The sequence below is a fragment of the Rhinatrema bivittatum genome, chromosome 6 (genome assembly GCF_901001135.1).
Source record: "Rhinatrema bivittatum chromosome 6, aRhiBiv1.1, whole genome shotgun sequence".
NCBI lineage: Eukaryota > Metazoa > Chordata > Amphibia > Gymnophiona > Rhinatrematidae > Rhinatrema > Rhinatrema bivittatum.
In genome coordinates this window covers 52,212,432-52,228,634 of record NC_042620.1, presented here as the reverse complement: position 1 = coordinate 52,228,634, position 16,203 = coordinate 52,212,432, and the positions used below count along the sequence as shown (strand labels likewise).

Below are 16,203 nucleotides of genomic sequence, written 5' to 3'. Positions count from 1 at the left end.
CATGACATCAGACCCGACTCCCACCCCACCGATGCGTGACCCCGCCAGCTTCTAAAGACGGAGCTGCCGCAGGTCGATCCAGACACCGCCCCTACTAGTTCTACCGGCCTATGCTACTAAACACCACCGCCTCCTCCTTCCAGCCAGTGCTACCAAACTGCACCGCTGTTTCAATTTATATTCTGCACCGTGCTGATGCCGACAACGAGGCACAACTCTCTTCCGGCTTCCGCTAACGTTCGGTTCTGGCCAATACCGTGGACCGCGCATGCGCGCCAATACGGAGACGTCACAGGCTGCCTACCGGCGTGAGCCTCCCGGAATCCAGCGGTCCCTTCCGGTCTCGAGGTGCCGAACGCCTGCTCCTGGTCCCAGATACGGCGACTTGCGGTCTTTCCCGACTGTAGAGAGCAAGCAAGGTTTGTGATTGGAAACAGTGCTGGGCTCGGATGTAATAACCTGAGGGTGGTAGGAAATATTTAACCGTCTTTAATACAAGTAGAAACATAACTTTCACTACTATACTGTGCCATGTGCGCATCGCGCCGCCGGGAAGGGGGCGGGTGGGATGGCTGACTGGACGGTCGGTGGGTGAATGGAAGGCCCGAGGCGTTGGCGGAGGACGGGGGAGGAGGCGCGATTGTGAGAGCAGCGGGTCCTGAGGGTGAATCGGTGCTCTCTTTTTTGCGCTCTTGATGACGGACTGAGTGAGTACAGTTCTGTAAGAAGGCTGGTGGCCTGCGGTTGCCGTGGGAATGTGAAGCTGGAGCATGCTATTTTGGCATTGTGAGTGCAGAGGCACTGAAATATAGGTATAAATAGAAGGAACAATTACCCCCCCTCCCCCGTGCCCCAGATGCTGGTACTGAACCAGTCCTCCTCCTCACCCATTGCTCCCTGTCGCCCCCCCAAATGAAATAGAATACACCTATGTACTAAAGTTCACTTAATAAAGTTACTGAACTTCTCGAACTTGGCATTCTTTAAAGTAGCAGATGCGTGCTGGAATTCAATAATGCTTTAGGGTTTTTGGGGTTTTTTTTTTTTTTTTTTTAGAATTACAGAATATCTGTGGCCCTCCAAGTTTAGAGATATGCCCATGCATTTGGAAGGTAGAATAATAGTACTGGAGTTTTGAAGGAAAAATATAGTATTTGAAGCATAGTTATAGCTTGATTGGGAGTATGGCAAGACTGTTTTGTGCATAAGATGACATCTGCTTCAAAAGGGTATTAATCACTGATTGAAACTGATCTGCTTTAAAACATAAGGTATGAAATACTGGATCAGACCAAGGGGCCATCAAGCCCAGTATCCTGTCTCCAACAGTGGCCAATCCAAGTCACAAGTACCTGGCAAGTCTCCAAACATTAACGGATCCCATGCTTCTAATGCTGACAACAAGCAGTGGCTATTCCCTATTGATTAACAGCAATTTATGGACTTCTCCTCCAAGAACTTATCCAAAGCTTTTTTAAACCCAGCTACATTAGTTGCCTTTTCCACATCTTCTGGCAATGAATTCCAGAGCTTAATTGTGCATTGAGTGAAAAAGGATTTTCTCTGATTTGTTTTAAATGTGCTACTTGCTAACTTTATGGAGTGCCCCCTAGTCCTTGTATTATCTGAAAAATTTTGTAGACCTCTATCATATGCTCCCCCCCCCCTCCCTCAGCCGTCTCTTCTCCAAGCTGAATAACCCTAACCTCTTCAGCCTTATCATTTTGGTTGCCCTTCTCTACTTTTTCCAGTGCACCTAGATCTTTTTTGAGATGCAGTGTCCAGGAAGTGCACACAGTATTCAAAGTGTGGTCTAGCCAATTGAGTGATACAGGGGCATTATGCCATCCTCCATTTTATTTGCTATTCCCTTCCTAATAATTCCTAACATTCTGTTTGCTTTTTTGACAGTCACAGCACACTCAGCCAACAGTTTCAATGTAATATCAACTATGACACCTAGATCTTTTTCCCTAAAATGAAACCTAACATCATGTAACTACAGCATGGATTATTTTTCACTATATGCATCACCCTATCTGCTTGGTCATATAGGGGCTCTTAGTGATAGAAAAGTTAGGATCGTGTCTCTTAGTTCAGATCACAGTTGCCTGAGTTTTTAAATAAATAGGTTTTGAACTGTACAGCATAATGATTGCTCTATTAAACTATTTGAATATGTAGAAATAAGGGTCAACAAACACGTTGTAGGCATACCTAGTTATTGGACTAATTTAAATCTGTGCACAGATTTAAGTTAATCCAGTAAAAAGGTAAATCACCTACAATTTTTGTTGACCCTTATTTTTACTTAAACTGCATAGAATATATTTTTGCTACATCTTCAAGGCAGGTTGGTTAAAAAAAAAAGTGTTAAGTTTATTCAGTTTGTATTCAGTTCTGAGCCAAGTGGGTTGCCTATTGTAGGTTGTAAATAATTAAGAATGTGAATCTGTGATTCCTTGTGCCAAGTCCCTTCTCATACTCAAATATTACATGGAGACCATTTTTGGTTTTGTGTGTGTTCTTATTCTTGTCAGTTACAACACATTTTCGGAAAGAAAGGCTAAATGATAGAAGCAGAGATACAGAAAAGCACATTAAGAAAAAGCACAGAAAAGGGGTCATCCCCCCTTTTATTACATATTATATACAGGAGCAAATCAGAAATTGAGTGCACCTCCTTGCATTTCAGGGTAATAGCTAATAAGCTCGTTACCATTCAGTCTGCAGGGAAATGCACAACTCCTAGTATGGGTTTTAACTCATACTTTACTGCATGTTTGGATTTAAATTTCCTATGTGCCAAAAAACCTGTATTAAAATAGGAGTAAAAAAAATCATGTTATGTCAGTGAAGATTATTACTTCAGTTCCTATGTGAGCATGGGAAGAAACAAAGGTATAGAAATACAACAAACAATTTTGCTGTGTTAACAGTAGAGTAGATATAGAAAAAAATACTGAAGTAACTTTTGGATTTGTGTGAAGTTTATATTCTCACATGGCACTATAGACTAAGTGGTTCTGAGATGATATACTGATTTTCAGTCAATATGGTGATGTTACCAGATATGGGCACAGCTAAGGTATGGAAAAACAAGAAAACTTGTTGCCGCGTATGGAAAACGTTCACTAATGAGGATGGTCACCGCAGAGCGAAATTGTTTTACTGTGGCAAATTTAACTCTTGGGTCAAAGCAGGAGTTACACTTCCCACAGTAGAGAGCCAGTGCATGGTGTTGAGCTGAGTCCTATAAATAGGAGCAGGGCAGAATGGGGCACAATCCCCTTCCCTCTCACTGCCACCCAACCTGGGAGTGAGAGACTGAGTGGGTGTCTATTGGAAGCGATTTAAAAAAAGCTGGCTGGGCTTGAATGCAGCATGCTGGAAGTGTTGCATCCCTTTCAGGATCTCGGTCTCAGATTTCGAGGACTGGTCAAGGCTCGGCTGATCAGGGCAGCTCTGTTTCTGTCCTGCATGCTGGGCTTGGCTGCCATTTGGGTCTCCTGAATACCAGCCTTTGCCGTTGCCTTAGCTGAAAGCAAATGGACTATGCCATGCAGCTCATGCTCGGCTCCCAGATCAAATTCCCTGCAACTCCTGGATTATTTGAAATTTGTGAAGAGCTTCTTTTTACCCAGCTACTGACATCTGGGTTGTGTTTTTTTTTTTAGCATGGATTTGTAGTTTAATGGCAAGCAAACTGCCTATGAATATTTAAAAAAAAAACACATTTTTAAATTTGGGGGATTTTTTTTGTACTCGCAGGGCATGTGCATGCCATTAATTTAACCATATCCAATGGAGCTGCAGCTTGTACTGTGGGTGTTAGCCAAAGCCCGCACTATTATATAGCTCTGCTTTTAGCCTGGGTTTAATTATGGTACTTCGACCTCACAATGAGAGAAGTGTGTGTATAGCTCAGATATCCTTATCTTAGAGCAAGATATTCCCCTGCTGGTTCCCATATCTCCACCTTTCAAGGTTAGAACAATGATATTTCTCACCGTAACTGCCATTTTCTACCAGTTCTCTGCTTAGAAAGATACTTGCTCTGAAAAGCCACAAATTCCAGCAGTTACCAGTACTAGGACAGATCTCAGTAATGTTCAGGCGTATCTCATGTTATATCTCTTTACACAAGGGAATAATATAAAATCTTTCCTAGTACGTAACTTTTATAAAAGTATGTACTAGTGAAGAGACTGAAGATGACATGAATTTTTGCCCTCTAACAGTAATAAGCATTTAACCCAGTTTTGCTTGCTTGAAGTGCTTCTTTGAATTGTTTACATTTCTATAGGTACTCCCCCTGCAGGGCTCCAGAATTAAGAGATATCTACTGCGTGAAGCAGTGCAGAATGCTCATGAATGTGTTTTGATAAACCAGTCAGTACACGCTGAATACAGTTGTCTTTAACACTCTGTGCTGTAAGTACTGGGGCTTTTGATGATTCTGCCCAGTCTCTAGAGTTTCCCAAACTGTTCAAACTCTCTTTTACAAAAATGTTGTGTGGCATGGAGCAGGCAGTGCGGATGTACAGAGCACTCATAGGGTCAAAAGACGAGCTAAGGAAGAAGTGAAGGCCCCACCGGTCTCTTTCAAATTTTAAAATGAAGGGAGAGGGGGCAGAGACACAGGAAACTGTCACAAGGGATAAAGGAGATGTTGGTTGATGCAGACAGCTGGATCACTTAGTTACATTACCTTCTCTGCTACTTGTGGCTGCCAGAACTGCTTCACTATTGCTACTTCCAGCAGTCCCAGTACAAGTTGCATCCAGTGTTCAGAAGACATGCTCTCCATATCACTCGGCATGGGGATAAGACAGAGGCTGGAAGGACTCAAAGAGAGGAAAAAAAGGAGGTGCTGTGTGTAATGTGGGTGCTGCACAAAGCAGAGCCCAGCTAGCCATGTCCTGCAGGCTACCCCTTAATTCCCACAATTAAGGGCCCATCATGTAGCTGAGAAGAGGGGGCTTGCATGATTATACATGTGCTCAGAAAGGAACTTTGGAGTCTCCTGTTTCTGCAATAGGTGCTCAGAGCCCCCATGTGCTAGCCTGGATATGAGCATCAGACAATGGTGATTTTTCTGCGGCACATCTGATCTGAAGGCACACCAGCATGCCATGGCATGCTGGTTGGGAAACCCTGCTCTAAGTTGTCCCTTACCTTTTTCCTGTACATTTTAAGCCCATGGCATCGGAGACACTTTTGCCCTTGAATCTTTTAGAAATGGCACTTACTTCTCATTTTGATTGAAAAGATTTATGGGGCAATTTTTAAACAGCCTGCATTGCTTTCAGGCCTGCAAACACATTTTCAAAGGAAAACTTGACATGCAGGTTCTCTTTGAAAATGCGGGCCATCTGGTAACAGGGCTGCACTCTGAGCATCTGAATTTACATGCTTTGAAAGTACCCACGTAGACATTCCTCTTCGTTCCTTTTCCCCAATGTGGATACATACCTGTATTATGAATGATGTGGGTAATATTACCTGCGGTGAGGGAAGGGTAATTTTCAGTGGGGCATTTCCTGCAGGTAAACAGATGCCCTCTGGTTTCTATTATTTATTGGTCTAATAGTGAGTTCCATGCACCGAGCCCTGATTAACTTGAAAAGCATATTAGACCTTTGCAGGGAGTATCAAGAGACTATAATGCATGGCCTCTGACTGTTTCACATGCAGGTTGAATATTGCAGCTTCCTCTGGCCTTGAAGAGCTACAGTAACTGCTGCTCTCCAAACAGCTACAGTGCATTGGTTACCTCCTTGTATGACCAGCAAGCATCATTATTGGAGCAATAGCTGACTTTCCTTTGCACAGGGCTGTGAGTGTACTCATTTTTACATTTCAGACATTAAACATTGGGTTACCTCTTCTTTTTTTTTTTCTTAGAGAATTCCAACCCTGCCCTTTTTATTTTTAGATCTATATTCTGAAGTCTTTGTGGAACCAAAGTGTGCATGAGTGGAATTTACAGTGGGATCAGGAAGCAGCGTTGAAAAGAGCTCATGCTCAACAACATGGATGTCTGGACCTCCCAGTGCAACTCATCTTCTCTACAGTGAATCTGAATTTACCAAAAAGAGTTGCTTTGTAGATTGACACCTCTGCCTTTCGAACTATGGCAGTACACTTAAACGTTTCACATGTGTGCGTTTGCAGTCCAAGTCCCCAGTACACCTGCCAACTTTTCAAGTAAAAGGCAAAGAAGCAAACCACACACGTGTGCCAAATAAAGAGATGTGAAAGATACAGACTAATTATTATGCAGACCTTCTAAGTCAATTAGAAGAAAAAAAAATTACATTCATCGTAGTGATTATTTCAGAAGTTTTGTGAATTCTGAAAAATACTTTCCTCTCCTTATGTCCTGGGTTTGTTACATCTGGAGCAATTCTTCTTTCTCGGACCACTCCTGTGTCTGCATTTCTGCTAGCCAGGCCCAAGGTACCATCATTCCTTATGCAGCCCAATGGATCAAGGAGTAAAGTTGCAAGCTCTGCCTTCTATAGCTCCTACCTCTGTCTACCATAAGTGAAGGCCGGGCAGCTTGATATCCTTTCACATCCACTAGTCCTTGGTTTCAAGCAGATATGGACTTTTAGGAATTCCACATATGCAACTTCTTGCCATTTTGCAAAGTATTTTTGCTGGTTTGTAACGTAAAACGTTTTTCATTGAGCTACCATTGTTTCTCTGTTTGTTACAAGGAGTTAGTGCTTCTTGCCAAGTGGGAAGCAATATGCATTGATTAAAAAAAAAAAAAATTGAGATTGTTTTTCATTTTAAATAATTGGCTAGTTTTGAGCTGGGTTTAAAGTGACTTAGCTGACACCAGGCAACAATGCTTCGAGCCCTAGTGAGCTGATTCAGCAGCCAGCTTCATCCACCCCACATTGCAAATTCTGCTCCCAACCTACAACAAACTGAAGCAGCTGTCTCCCAGGGACCTCTTGTATGTCACCCGGCTGGGGTGCCAGGGTCCCAGGGACAGCAGCCATGGCTCGCAGCAAGAACCAGCTGCATAGTGATGGTGTCACCGTCTCACAGCGGTGCAATAAATTAATCGGGGGCTCAGCCACTCGGGACAACTGACTGACATGCTGCGCGGTGCAGCCCGTGCCGCAGAGGAAACAGCCACTGCCGCAGCAGCACTAGTGGCAGCTCAGCAGCCGCCTGCAGGATAGTTTATGACAGCGACGAGTGGCTGACCTGACCGTCCTCACCTGACCTGGGGAAGCGCAAGGCAGAAGGTCCTCCTAGGGCGCCTAATGCCCTACCCGAGACCTGGCAATTTTAATAAAGTCCCAGAAAATTCCCAGGTATGTTGAGGTTCAGTCACGTTTTTTGGGATCATTTTCGATAGCTCACCTTACTGAAATGTATGTGCACAGTTTGGTGCATACAGACGTGTAGTTGATTTTCAAAGAGAAATGATGCAGTTGGTTCCCCTTGGAAAGTTGTACATTTGTGCCTGCTATTTATGTGAGCAGCTAATCAGAGCTTATTTCTGCATGGGTTTGAAAACCACTCTAGGGGGGGTGTTTTCCTCCCCTGGAAAGCCTCTTTTTTTTTTTTTTTTAATCCAGGTACAGGTATGCACGCTGTGAAAGCCCATGTTTGCTTTTAGCCACTGTGAGGGGGCCAATTTTCAATAAGGGCAATTACCTGGGGGTAAATGCCTTTGAAAATTGGCCTCTTTAAAGTTTGAGTCAGAAAAGCTTTAGGAATAACAAATGTCCATTCTGTTTTGGAAACTGTAACAAGGCTGTGCAGAGGCTTTAAAGGTAACCCAACTGTGAAGTTTGCGCACACACTGGCTGGGCAAAATCCTCTGGAACACAGCTCCAACTTATCCTTCCCAGTTGACTCTGCAGTATTCTGATAAAATGCTGCAAGACCCAGGGGTAAAACAATAATAGTTCATTTCAATCCTGTCCCTGGTTAGAACTCCAGTTTATCTGTGGCAAAATCTCAGGCTAAATTCCTACAGCTGCATCAGCTGCACCTTGCTTTTTCTTTATGAGGCCAACAGCTTCCCAACATTGTCCTGGGCCTCTTGCATATTTATCGCACAATTTATTCATAACTTAGGTTAATTCTATGGAACAGTTTATCTGATGCCTTTGCCCAACCTTGGCAGTGCTGCCCTACCTCCCATGGGACAGCATTACATACTTTCACATGGGCCAATCGCTCCACACAGCAGACTTCTTCGGTGATTCGCAGTGTCCCTCCCCCACAACTCAGCTACTCTGGCCAGTTTGTAGTTCTGTGGTCACATGTATACTAACTTGGAGTCCTTCACGACTCAGCTGTTCTGCCTTGACAGCCATATTTCCATCAAACAGATCCTTCTGTCTCCCACAGGCTTCCCTCCATGTAGCCTCGACTTCTGAAAGTCTTTCAGATTGCATCCGGTCAAGTGCCCCTCTCCAGCATGCTTTCTTCCTCTCTTGTGCTTTTGAGACACGGCTGTAAGTCCATCCATCTCCCTGAGGCCTTGTCCTTGGAGCTTCCTACACCTTCCCAGCCACTAGGTCTGATAGGAGTTATAGTTATTTTTTTCATCCGTTCGTTCTGCTCTGGGACTTTCTCGTCTGCTACAGTCTTCTGTCCTCTCTAGTTCCCCTGTAAAATCAATGTTATTTTGAAGATTAATTAACCAAGCCCTCTGTTAGAAGCGTTTTGGGAAAATATTTGTGCCAACTCTGCCAAAGAGAAGTTAGCTGAAGCCCCTAGAAAGTTTGTGTTTTCAAACTGCTAGAAGGAACGCACTAGTACATTTAGCAAGGGACTGGGGAGGAGGCCAGCTCTGCTCTGTTCAGTCAGGTACTCCTGTGTATTCACAGAATATTTTGAAGGAACTCCCAGGAACCTCCATGGCTCCATCCGACACAGCCTAGTACAGGAGTGGCCAGATCCAGTCCTCAAGAGCTATAAACAGGCCAGGTTTTCAGGCTATCCACAATGAATATGCATGAGGTATATTTGCATGCACGGCCTCCATGGTATGCAAATCTATCTCATGCGTATTCATTGTGAATTATCCGAAAAACGTGGCCTGTTTGTGGCTCTCGAGGACTGGAGTTGGCCACCCCTGGCCTAGTTAGCTCTTTCTGCCTTTATGGCAGTGAGGATGGGGGCAGGGAAGGGGGCACCGGGTAGCAGTTGGAGCCAGAGGCAGAGGAGCAGGCTAGATTGAGAGGAAGGTGGCACTGAATCGTCTGCAGCGGGAGTGGCCATTCCCTCGTCCCCTGGCTTGCGCTGTGCTGCTGCTCGTGGCTCCCTCGATCACCGTAAAATGTCCCACCATGAAAACCAAGGGGAAGACATGAAGGAATGGGAGAATGGAAAGTGTCAGCAGGCAGGCGATGGAGCCTCTCTTTTCTTCCCACCTTCCCTGATAGACACATGAGCTGCCTCACCCCTACCCCATTATTGTTCCTGGTTTGTTTTTATCTTGGAACCCTCCCATTTGCCACGGGGCTGCCCTGTCACTGACATATCTCCAGGTGATTTACATGCTGGGCCCGAGTCTGGCTTTCCTTAGCTAAAGGAACAGGGTCAGATGGAGGGAGGGAGGGAGAATGTCTGTTGCATTTTACTATTTGTTCTGTTATAAAGCTATTTGAACTTAAATCAGTACTCATCACAGAATGACGTGGGACCTTAAGCCAGCACGTAGTTATTGAGCATCATTCACATAAAGGTGTTAAAAACTAGGAATGTGACCGGGCTGCTTTTGCCTGGTTCCATATGCTACACCTGGAAGTGGGACTTAGAAGCAATCTAGGGCAGATGCAAGCCCCAAGAGACGCATGCAGATCTGCAGAACAGCCGGGGACAGGCCCAAGATTAAGATAAAGTGGTTTTTCTTCCCTCCAAGCTGGAATCTTCATTGTGGTGATCCTGATGAACATGTCAGATGGCTCTGAGGCAGTAACATGCCACTTACATTTCCAGAGGCTCCACACAGCTCTTAGTGTTTTTTGTAAGCTTGTACAGTGCAGTTGTGGGGTGTTTGGTTTTTTGGGGGGGGGGTGTTTGCTTTTCTTTTTTAAGATGGGGGTGCTGGATATTGAACAAATATTGCTACCTCTTATTTATCCAGTGGACATAAAAGCCTAATCTATTAAATAAGACACTTGCATCTGCAGGAGCCTTGTAACTACAGCCTTATTAGTGAAACAGTCATAGCAACCAAGCAAGAGAAACTTTCAGATACTACATATTTTTTTTTTTGTGACATTTTTTGATGTGCGAAGAAGTAAGGTGTCCACCTTTAGTATTCATCCTTCCATTTCCCTAAAATGAACAGTGCAAACTTGGGCTGTCTGACACTCTCCCACCGTGCCATAGCTTCTTCAGTTTCTTCCCCAAACCTCGGATTGGTGCCAGTTTGTGAGGAAGCGACAATAAAGCAGTGCAAGGTAGGTGTCCTCCGCCTGCATCAGCACGGCAAGCTCCATATCACGGACATCACTTCCAGCAAGACTCGGGTTCGAATCCAGCAATGTCCGCGTTTGATACGTATGCTGCTTGTTTAGCAGTTATTTGCTAGTTGAAATATGGCCAAATATCACACTGAAATATAAATGTAGCATATTTTTAAATTTTTGTTACCCTGGGGATGCACAAGACATCTCAAACTTTTGAAAGGGGTACAGTAGTCATGAAAGGATGAGAACCATTAGTGTAGGTCAGATTGGAGAAATATATGTTCTTAAACTTAGTAAAAATAACTTAAAGGTAACAGCAGCTAGTTAACAGGCAGACCAAAAGTTATGTAGTAGGTTATACTTCACAGTGACAAATTCATGTTTCCGGGCCCCCTAGACTTGCATTTATCCACTTTGTTAGATGAATATTATGATTCTAAGGTAAATGCATAAAAAGCAGGAGATTAATAGATGTGAGCATTGCAGTAATCATAGCTTAACATAAGAATTGCCATACTTGGTCAGACCAAAGGTCCATCAGGCCCACTGTTTCCAACAGTGGCCAATCTAAGTCGCAAGTACCCAAACATTAAATAAAATCTTAAGCTATTTTGCTTATTAATTAATAGCAGTTTATGGATTTTTTTTCTCTAGGAACTTATCTAAAACTTTTTAAAACCCAGTTACACTAACTGCTGTAATCACATCCTCTGGCAATGAATTCCAGAGCTTAACTATGCACTGAATGAAAAAGAATTTTCTTTGATTTGTTTTAAATGAGCTACTTGCTAACTTCATGGAGTGCTCCCTAGTCCTTCTATTATCCGAGAGAGTAAATAACTGATTTATATTAACTTGTTCAAGTCCTTTCATGATTTTGCAGACGTCCAAACTAAACAGCCCTAACTTCCTTAGCCTTATCTCATAGGGCAGCCATTCCATGTCACTTATTATGGTCGCCTTTCTCTGCACTTTCTCCAGTACAACTATATCTTTTTTTGAGATGCAGCGAGCAGAATTGCACACAGTATTCAAGATGCGGTCTCACCATGGAGCGATACAGAGGCATTATGACATCCATTGTTTTATTTGCCATTCCCTTCTTAATTCCTAACATTCTGTTTACTTGGTATCCTGCTACCTATTTAAAATGTGTATGCTTGGCAGAGATCTCTGAATGAGCATCGGTTGTCTTTCCCTTTCAGAGAGATGGAAAATCTCCTCATTTTTTTTGTAGTTAGCAAGATTTGAAGACTTTTGGAGATCTGTGCGATAACCATATCTTCCTGGAGCCAGATAGTGGGCTGGTAGCATTGTTCTGGTGGAAGGCGTTGGTGTACTGGCGGCTCACAGTCTTGCTCTGTTTCCTGTGAGGATAGTCTGCTTTGGGCAGGGGTTGGTGGGCTCATGACTTTAGCGTTAATGTTACAGTGAGTGAGCTGGCAGTTGCAGTGTTCCAAGTAGTGTAGGATTGGGTTAGAAATCTGTAGTGCCCTGGTCTCAATTTGAGTTAGGGAGGTGAGGGGGATGTAGATCCTTGCAGTTTCATCTTTTTCTTTTGGTCTTCCTTCTCAAGTGGAACTGGCCTCCATTGAGGTATAGTGCCATGAACTTTCATTTGCATCCACTAGGCGTTTCTTCCATTTTTTACCCTTCCTCCTTCCATCTATTCCATCATAGCATCAGTCCTTGGCTGGGGATCTAAGATTGCAGCTCCCTACAGAACCAGGTTCACGTGCACCTGGAATTTGTCCTTGGGGACCTTGGGACTCCCTTTCTACAGATAGGTTTGAATATTGCCTCTGTATCATCTCCTACTTCAGCTGGCCCATGGAGCAGAAGCCATGTTCAGGAATCAAAACTGCATCTTTTACATGACAGCATACCATGCCGGTGTTGAGCTATTGGGCCCACTCCAAGCGTGGATCTTTTTGATGCCATTGGTGACCTGTTGCCCATGTTTCATGGCATCTCTTAACGGTTTTCTAGGGAAATCCAGAAATAAATGCAGTGGTAAAAGAGTTAAAATAAGAACTAAAGCCAATTGTAATCTTAGGTAATTAACTTTACTTCTGGAAAAATGTTTCACTCATTTTTTTCCCCCTTGGGAGTCAATCCATGTTTTTACATTTTGGATTTAATTTGACTTTCATCCCATTCTTTCCCACTGCTACATCTGGTGGTTGAATGTAGCAGGCGGAAAGAATGGGAAGAAAGAGTGTCATTGACTGGCCTCTTCGATTAACATGGCCTGTACTACAAGACCACAACAGCCATTTGTCATCAGGTTGCAGGAGGTTCCAAGACTCAATATTTGTTCTTCTATCCTCCTAGACTCACCCTTTGTCTCCTGCATAGCAGACTAACATCCTGATCAAAATAAGCAGCGAAAACGCTTCATGGCTTTCCTAGCATTCCTCAACAAAAATGCAGAACATTGGCACTACAAAAATGTAGTCTGATACTGAATATAGATGAAAAAGCAGTTCTCGCTTATTACTTCTGGAAACTAGAGTGTTTCAATGGTCCATGTGCGCTCTTGTCTTGGACTTGATGGATCACACACAGGGTCCTGGATTTTGAGTACTAACTGTGTTAAAGTGGGGGGAGGGGGCTACTTTTAGAGAGGTACTGACAGGATAGAAAGAGGTACTTTTAGAGAGGTACTGACAGGATAGAAAGATTTTGGTGAAATAGAAGAACAGGAGGGTAAACTAAAAGTAGTCATGGTAAGAGTAAGAAATCTTTGTTGGGAAAGTAAATACAATTAAGAGGAGAAGAGACCAAACTGGTTGGGGGATAAACAGCTGAGGGTAATGGTAAACAAAGTTCACGCTGTTAGTAGCGGCTTCAGGGATCATTCCTGTTGCCGGTTATGTTCAATATTTTCATACTTGATGTTGCAGTGAGACACATAGAAACATGGCGGCAGAAAATAGATTTTATATCCTGCACATTCACTGTGGATATTCTGAGGGAAGATGGGATGGGACATTTATTGATGGAGCCATTTAAATGCCTCCAAGGTATCAGTGTACGGGAGGTGAGCCTCTTCAATGGAAAGGAGATTCTGGAACGAGAGTGAAAGGGAGGACTCGGGAGTAATCTAAGGCAATTTCTTTACGGAGGGTGGTGGATGCCTAGAATTGCCTCCTGGTGGAGATGGTGGACGCAAGGACAGTAGATGAATTCAAGAAAGCATGGGGCAAGCACAGGGAATCTCTGAAAGTGGAAGGGATTGTAGAGATAGACTGTGTGGTCTTATTCTGGCTTTCCAACGTATGCAAACTTATCCCAGCGCATTCATACAGGCCGATGCTGTAAAGTGTGCGTTCTAACCCGTGCATCTACAACCCCTTATACAATACTGTATCGGCCTGTTAGTGTCTATCCTGAAAACCTGACTGGATTGTGGGATCCCCGGGACAGGTTCGAGAAGCCCTACTTTTAGATCCCTGGCCGCCATCTTTTTCTCTCTTTTGGGGCTCCTTAAGTTGTAAAAGTGAAACTTTTTTTTTTTTTAATGTTGTTGGTAGAATTAGAACCAGATGCTTCTCTTACTTGCAGTTTTTCAGTGAACAGGTTTCTAGTTGGCTATTTGACTTGAGCCTGTACTGATGGGGGAGGCTCCTTGTTAAGGGCTATAGATAATCAGTTCTGCATACTGGTTGGGTCCCAGTCCTCTCCAGAGACAGCGAGGCGAGAATGTGCATGTGCTGCTTTACTGCTGCTGTTTGTTGCTTTTGTAGCATGAGCAGATGTCCACTTCACTGCAGTGTCAGTGCAAAATGCACTTACTTAATCCGCACAAAGACCGTAAAGGATTTAATAGTTTAACAACCCCACTGGTTCCGATATTTAAATGTATTGTAAAATGTATTATTACATTTGAAGGTTATATTGTTTCAAAATACCTTTAATTTGGGTTTTGCTAAAACTTTTTAATCCAGAACTAATCAAAAACATAAACTGGGTTTTAAATTAGTAGCACAGAAATGCTAAAGTAGGCATTTGGTACATTTAAGTTGTAGAGTAGTGCACTTTACTTGTCAGAGACTGTGCTTATAACTTAAAAAATTGAAGTATGCATTCTCTGTATAATTCTTAATTCTGCGGAGTGTCTCACACTCTAGGAAGGAACTGCACTGAAAATGATTTTTCTATCTTTGAGTCTTTTGTTTATCATAAGGTTTGCAGTCTTTCCTCTGCTTTTTTTTCCTTTGATTTCCTGGCTCTCTTTCCATTTTACCTGTAACTTATGCCTTCTCTCCTTTCTCCATCTCTCCCTCCTTTCAACATTTATCTCACCTCTTATTTTACTTTGTCCTCTCTTTCTGATCCCCAATACCACTTCTCCCCCTCTCTTGTCTTTCATCTTTGTTTCACACTCTTCCTCTTTCCTTCTTATTCTGTATCCTCTCTCTTCTACCCCATCTTTTCGACCAACTCTGTCACTTGTGACCTGTTGCTTTTCCCACCCCCTTCTTATCTCTCACCCTGTGAATCTACTGCTATTACTGTTACTACTACTTATTTTTAAAGCACTACTGGAGATACACATAGAAGACAATCCCTGTTCCATGGGCAGGGACGGTCAAGAGTCTGTGAGAAGTGCATTTATTGTAGGGAAGTGTTTAGGATTTAAAAGTATCCTCAAAAAGGTGACTGGACTTGAATATGGCCAGAAAGGAAGCACAACCCACTGAGTCAGGAAGTCCATTCCATATACATGGTGCAACAAGGTGGAAAGCAGGGAGTCGAGAGTTGGCGGTGAAGGAGAAGGGCACAGACAATTACAACTTACTCGGTGAATAGAGTTCCCGAGGAAGGGTGTGGCGAGAGAATGTGAGGTCCTGCCTCCAGCCTGAGGGTGGCACTGGGAACCAGTTGGGTTATTTGTTCAATCCTCCTAGCTTTGTGCCCCTCATTTCCTCCTAGTGGCTGTCTTGGTCCTGATCAGCCCAGTGGTGGACTAGCTCCTAGTGGGGGTTAGGTATATCTTCCCTACTTTACACTGGCCGCTCTACTTGGTCATTATATTTTCATTATTTTCCTGCTGCTGTTCCTGTCCAACATATAACAAAAATAGAGAGACATTAATTAGCATCAGTATAATATTTTATTAGTATAGAAAAAACCCCCTTCTATAACCCTGTTCCTGTCCAGGCATGAGTGCGTTGTCTCTGCTAAAGATCCTTGTTCCAGTCTTGTTTGCTGCGAGTTCCTATTTTTTAATTTTGTATTTAGACTTTGTTTTGTATGGATGCTTTTGTTTTTGATATTGAAGCTCAGTGATGTTAAAACTTCCTTATTCAGCTTTTCTGCTGTGTTTGATCATTTTTTTCAGATTTTCCTGCAGTAAATCACAGCATACTCCTGGGCTATTAGTGTGTAGCTTCGGGCTCACACCTCTTACCTAGAACCCTAACAGAGAGAAGATAGGTTAATGAGGAGCTGCAGACTGAATGCATTTGTAGGTGAATAAGAGAAGCTTGACGTTATGCGACAGTGGATGGGGGAGCCAATGGAGCAACTTAAGAGGAGGTACTTGATAATAGTTGAAGGAAGATGTGTCATGCCACCAAATTTTGAATGGATTGCAGTGGCGAAAAAGATGGTTCATTGGGAGGCCTGAAAAGAGTAGATTGCAGTAGACTAAGCAGGATGTGATAAGAGAGTGGCTGAGTGTCTTGGTTGTATGCTCAGAAAGGACATGGATGAAGTTTAGCAATGTTATAGAACAGTG

At 43.3% G+C, this 16,203-nt stretch overlaps 1 protein-coding gene across 3 annotated transcripts in view; it reads left to right on the top strand.

Annotated features, from left to right (window-relative positions):
* Nucleotides 1-258: 258 nt before the first annotated feature.
* Nucleotides 259-16,203, top strand: part of DARS (aspartyl-tRNA synthetase) — a 205,561-nt gene continuing 189,616 nt past the window's right edge. Inside the window, exons 1-2 of one of the 3 annotated variants that reach the window (XM_029605392.1) lie at nucleotides 259-419; nucleotides 15,805-16,001. In XM_029605392.1, coding sequence (XP_029461252.1) covers nucleotides 15,958-16,001 — 44 coding nt within the window. In that variant the 5' untranslated portion in view covers nucleotides 259-419; nucleotides 15,805-15,957. Of the gene's footprint in view, nucleotides 420-684; nucleotides 708-15,804; nucleotides 16,002-16,203 lie in introns of those variants that run through there. The other 2 variants (XM_029605393.1, XM_029605395.1) reach the window with 2 other exon arrangements.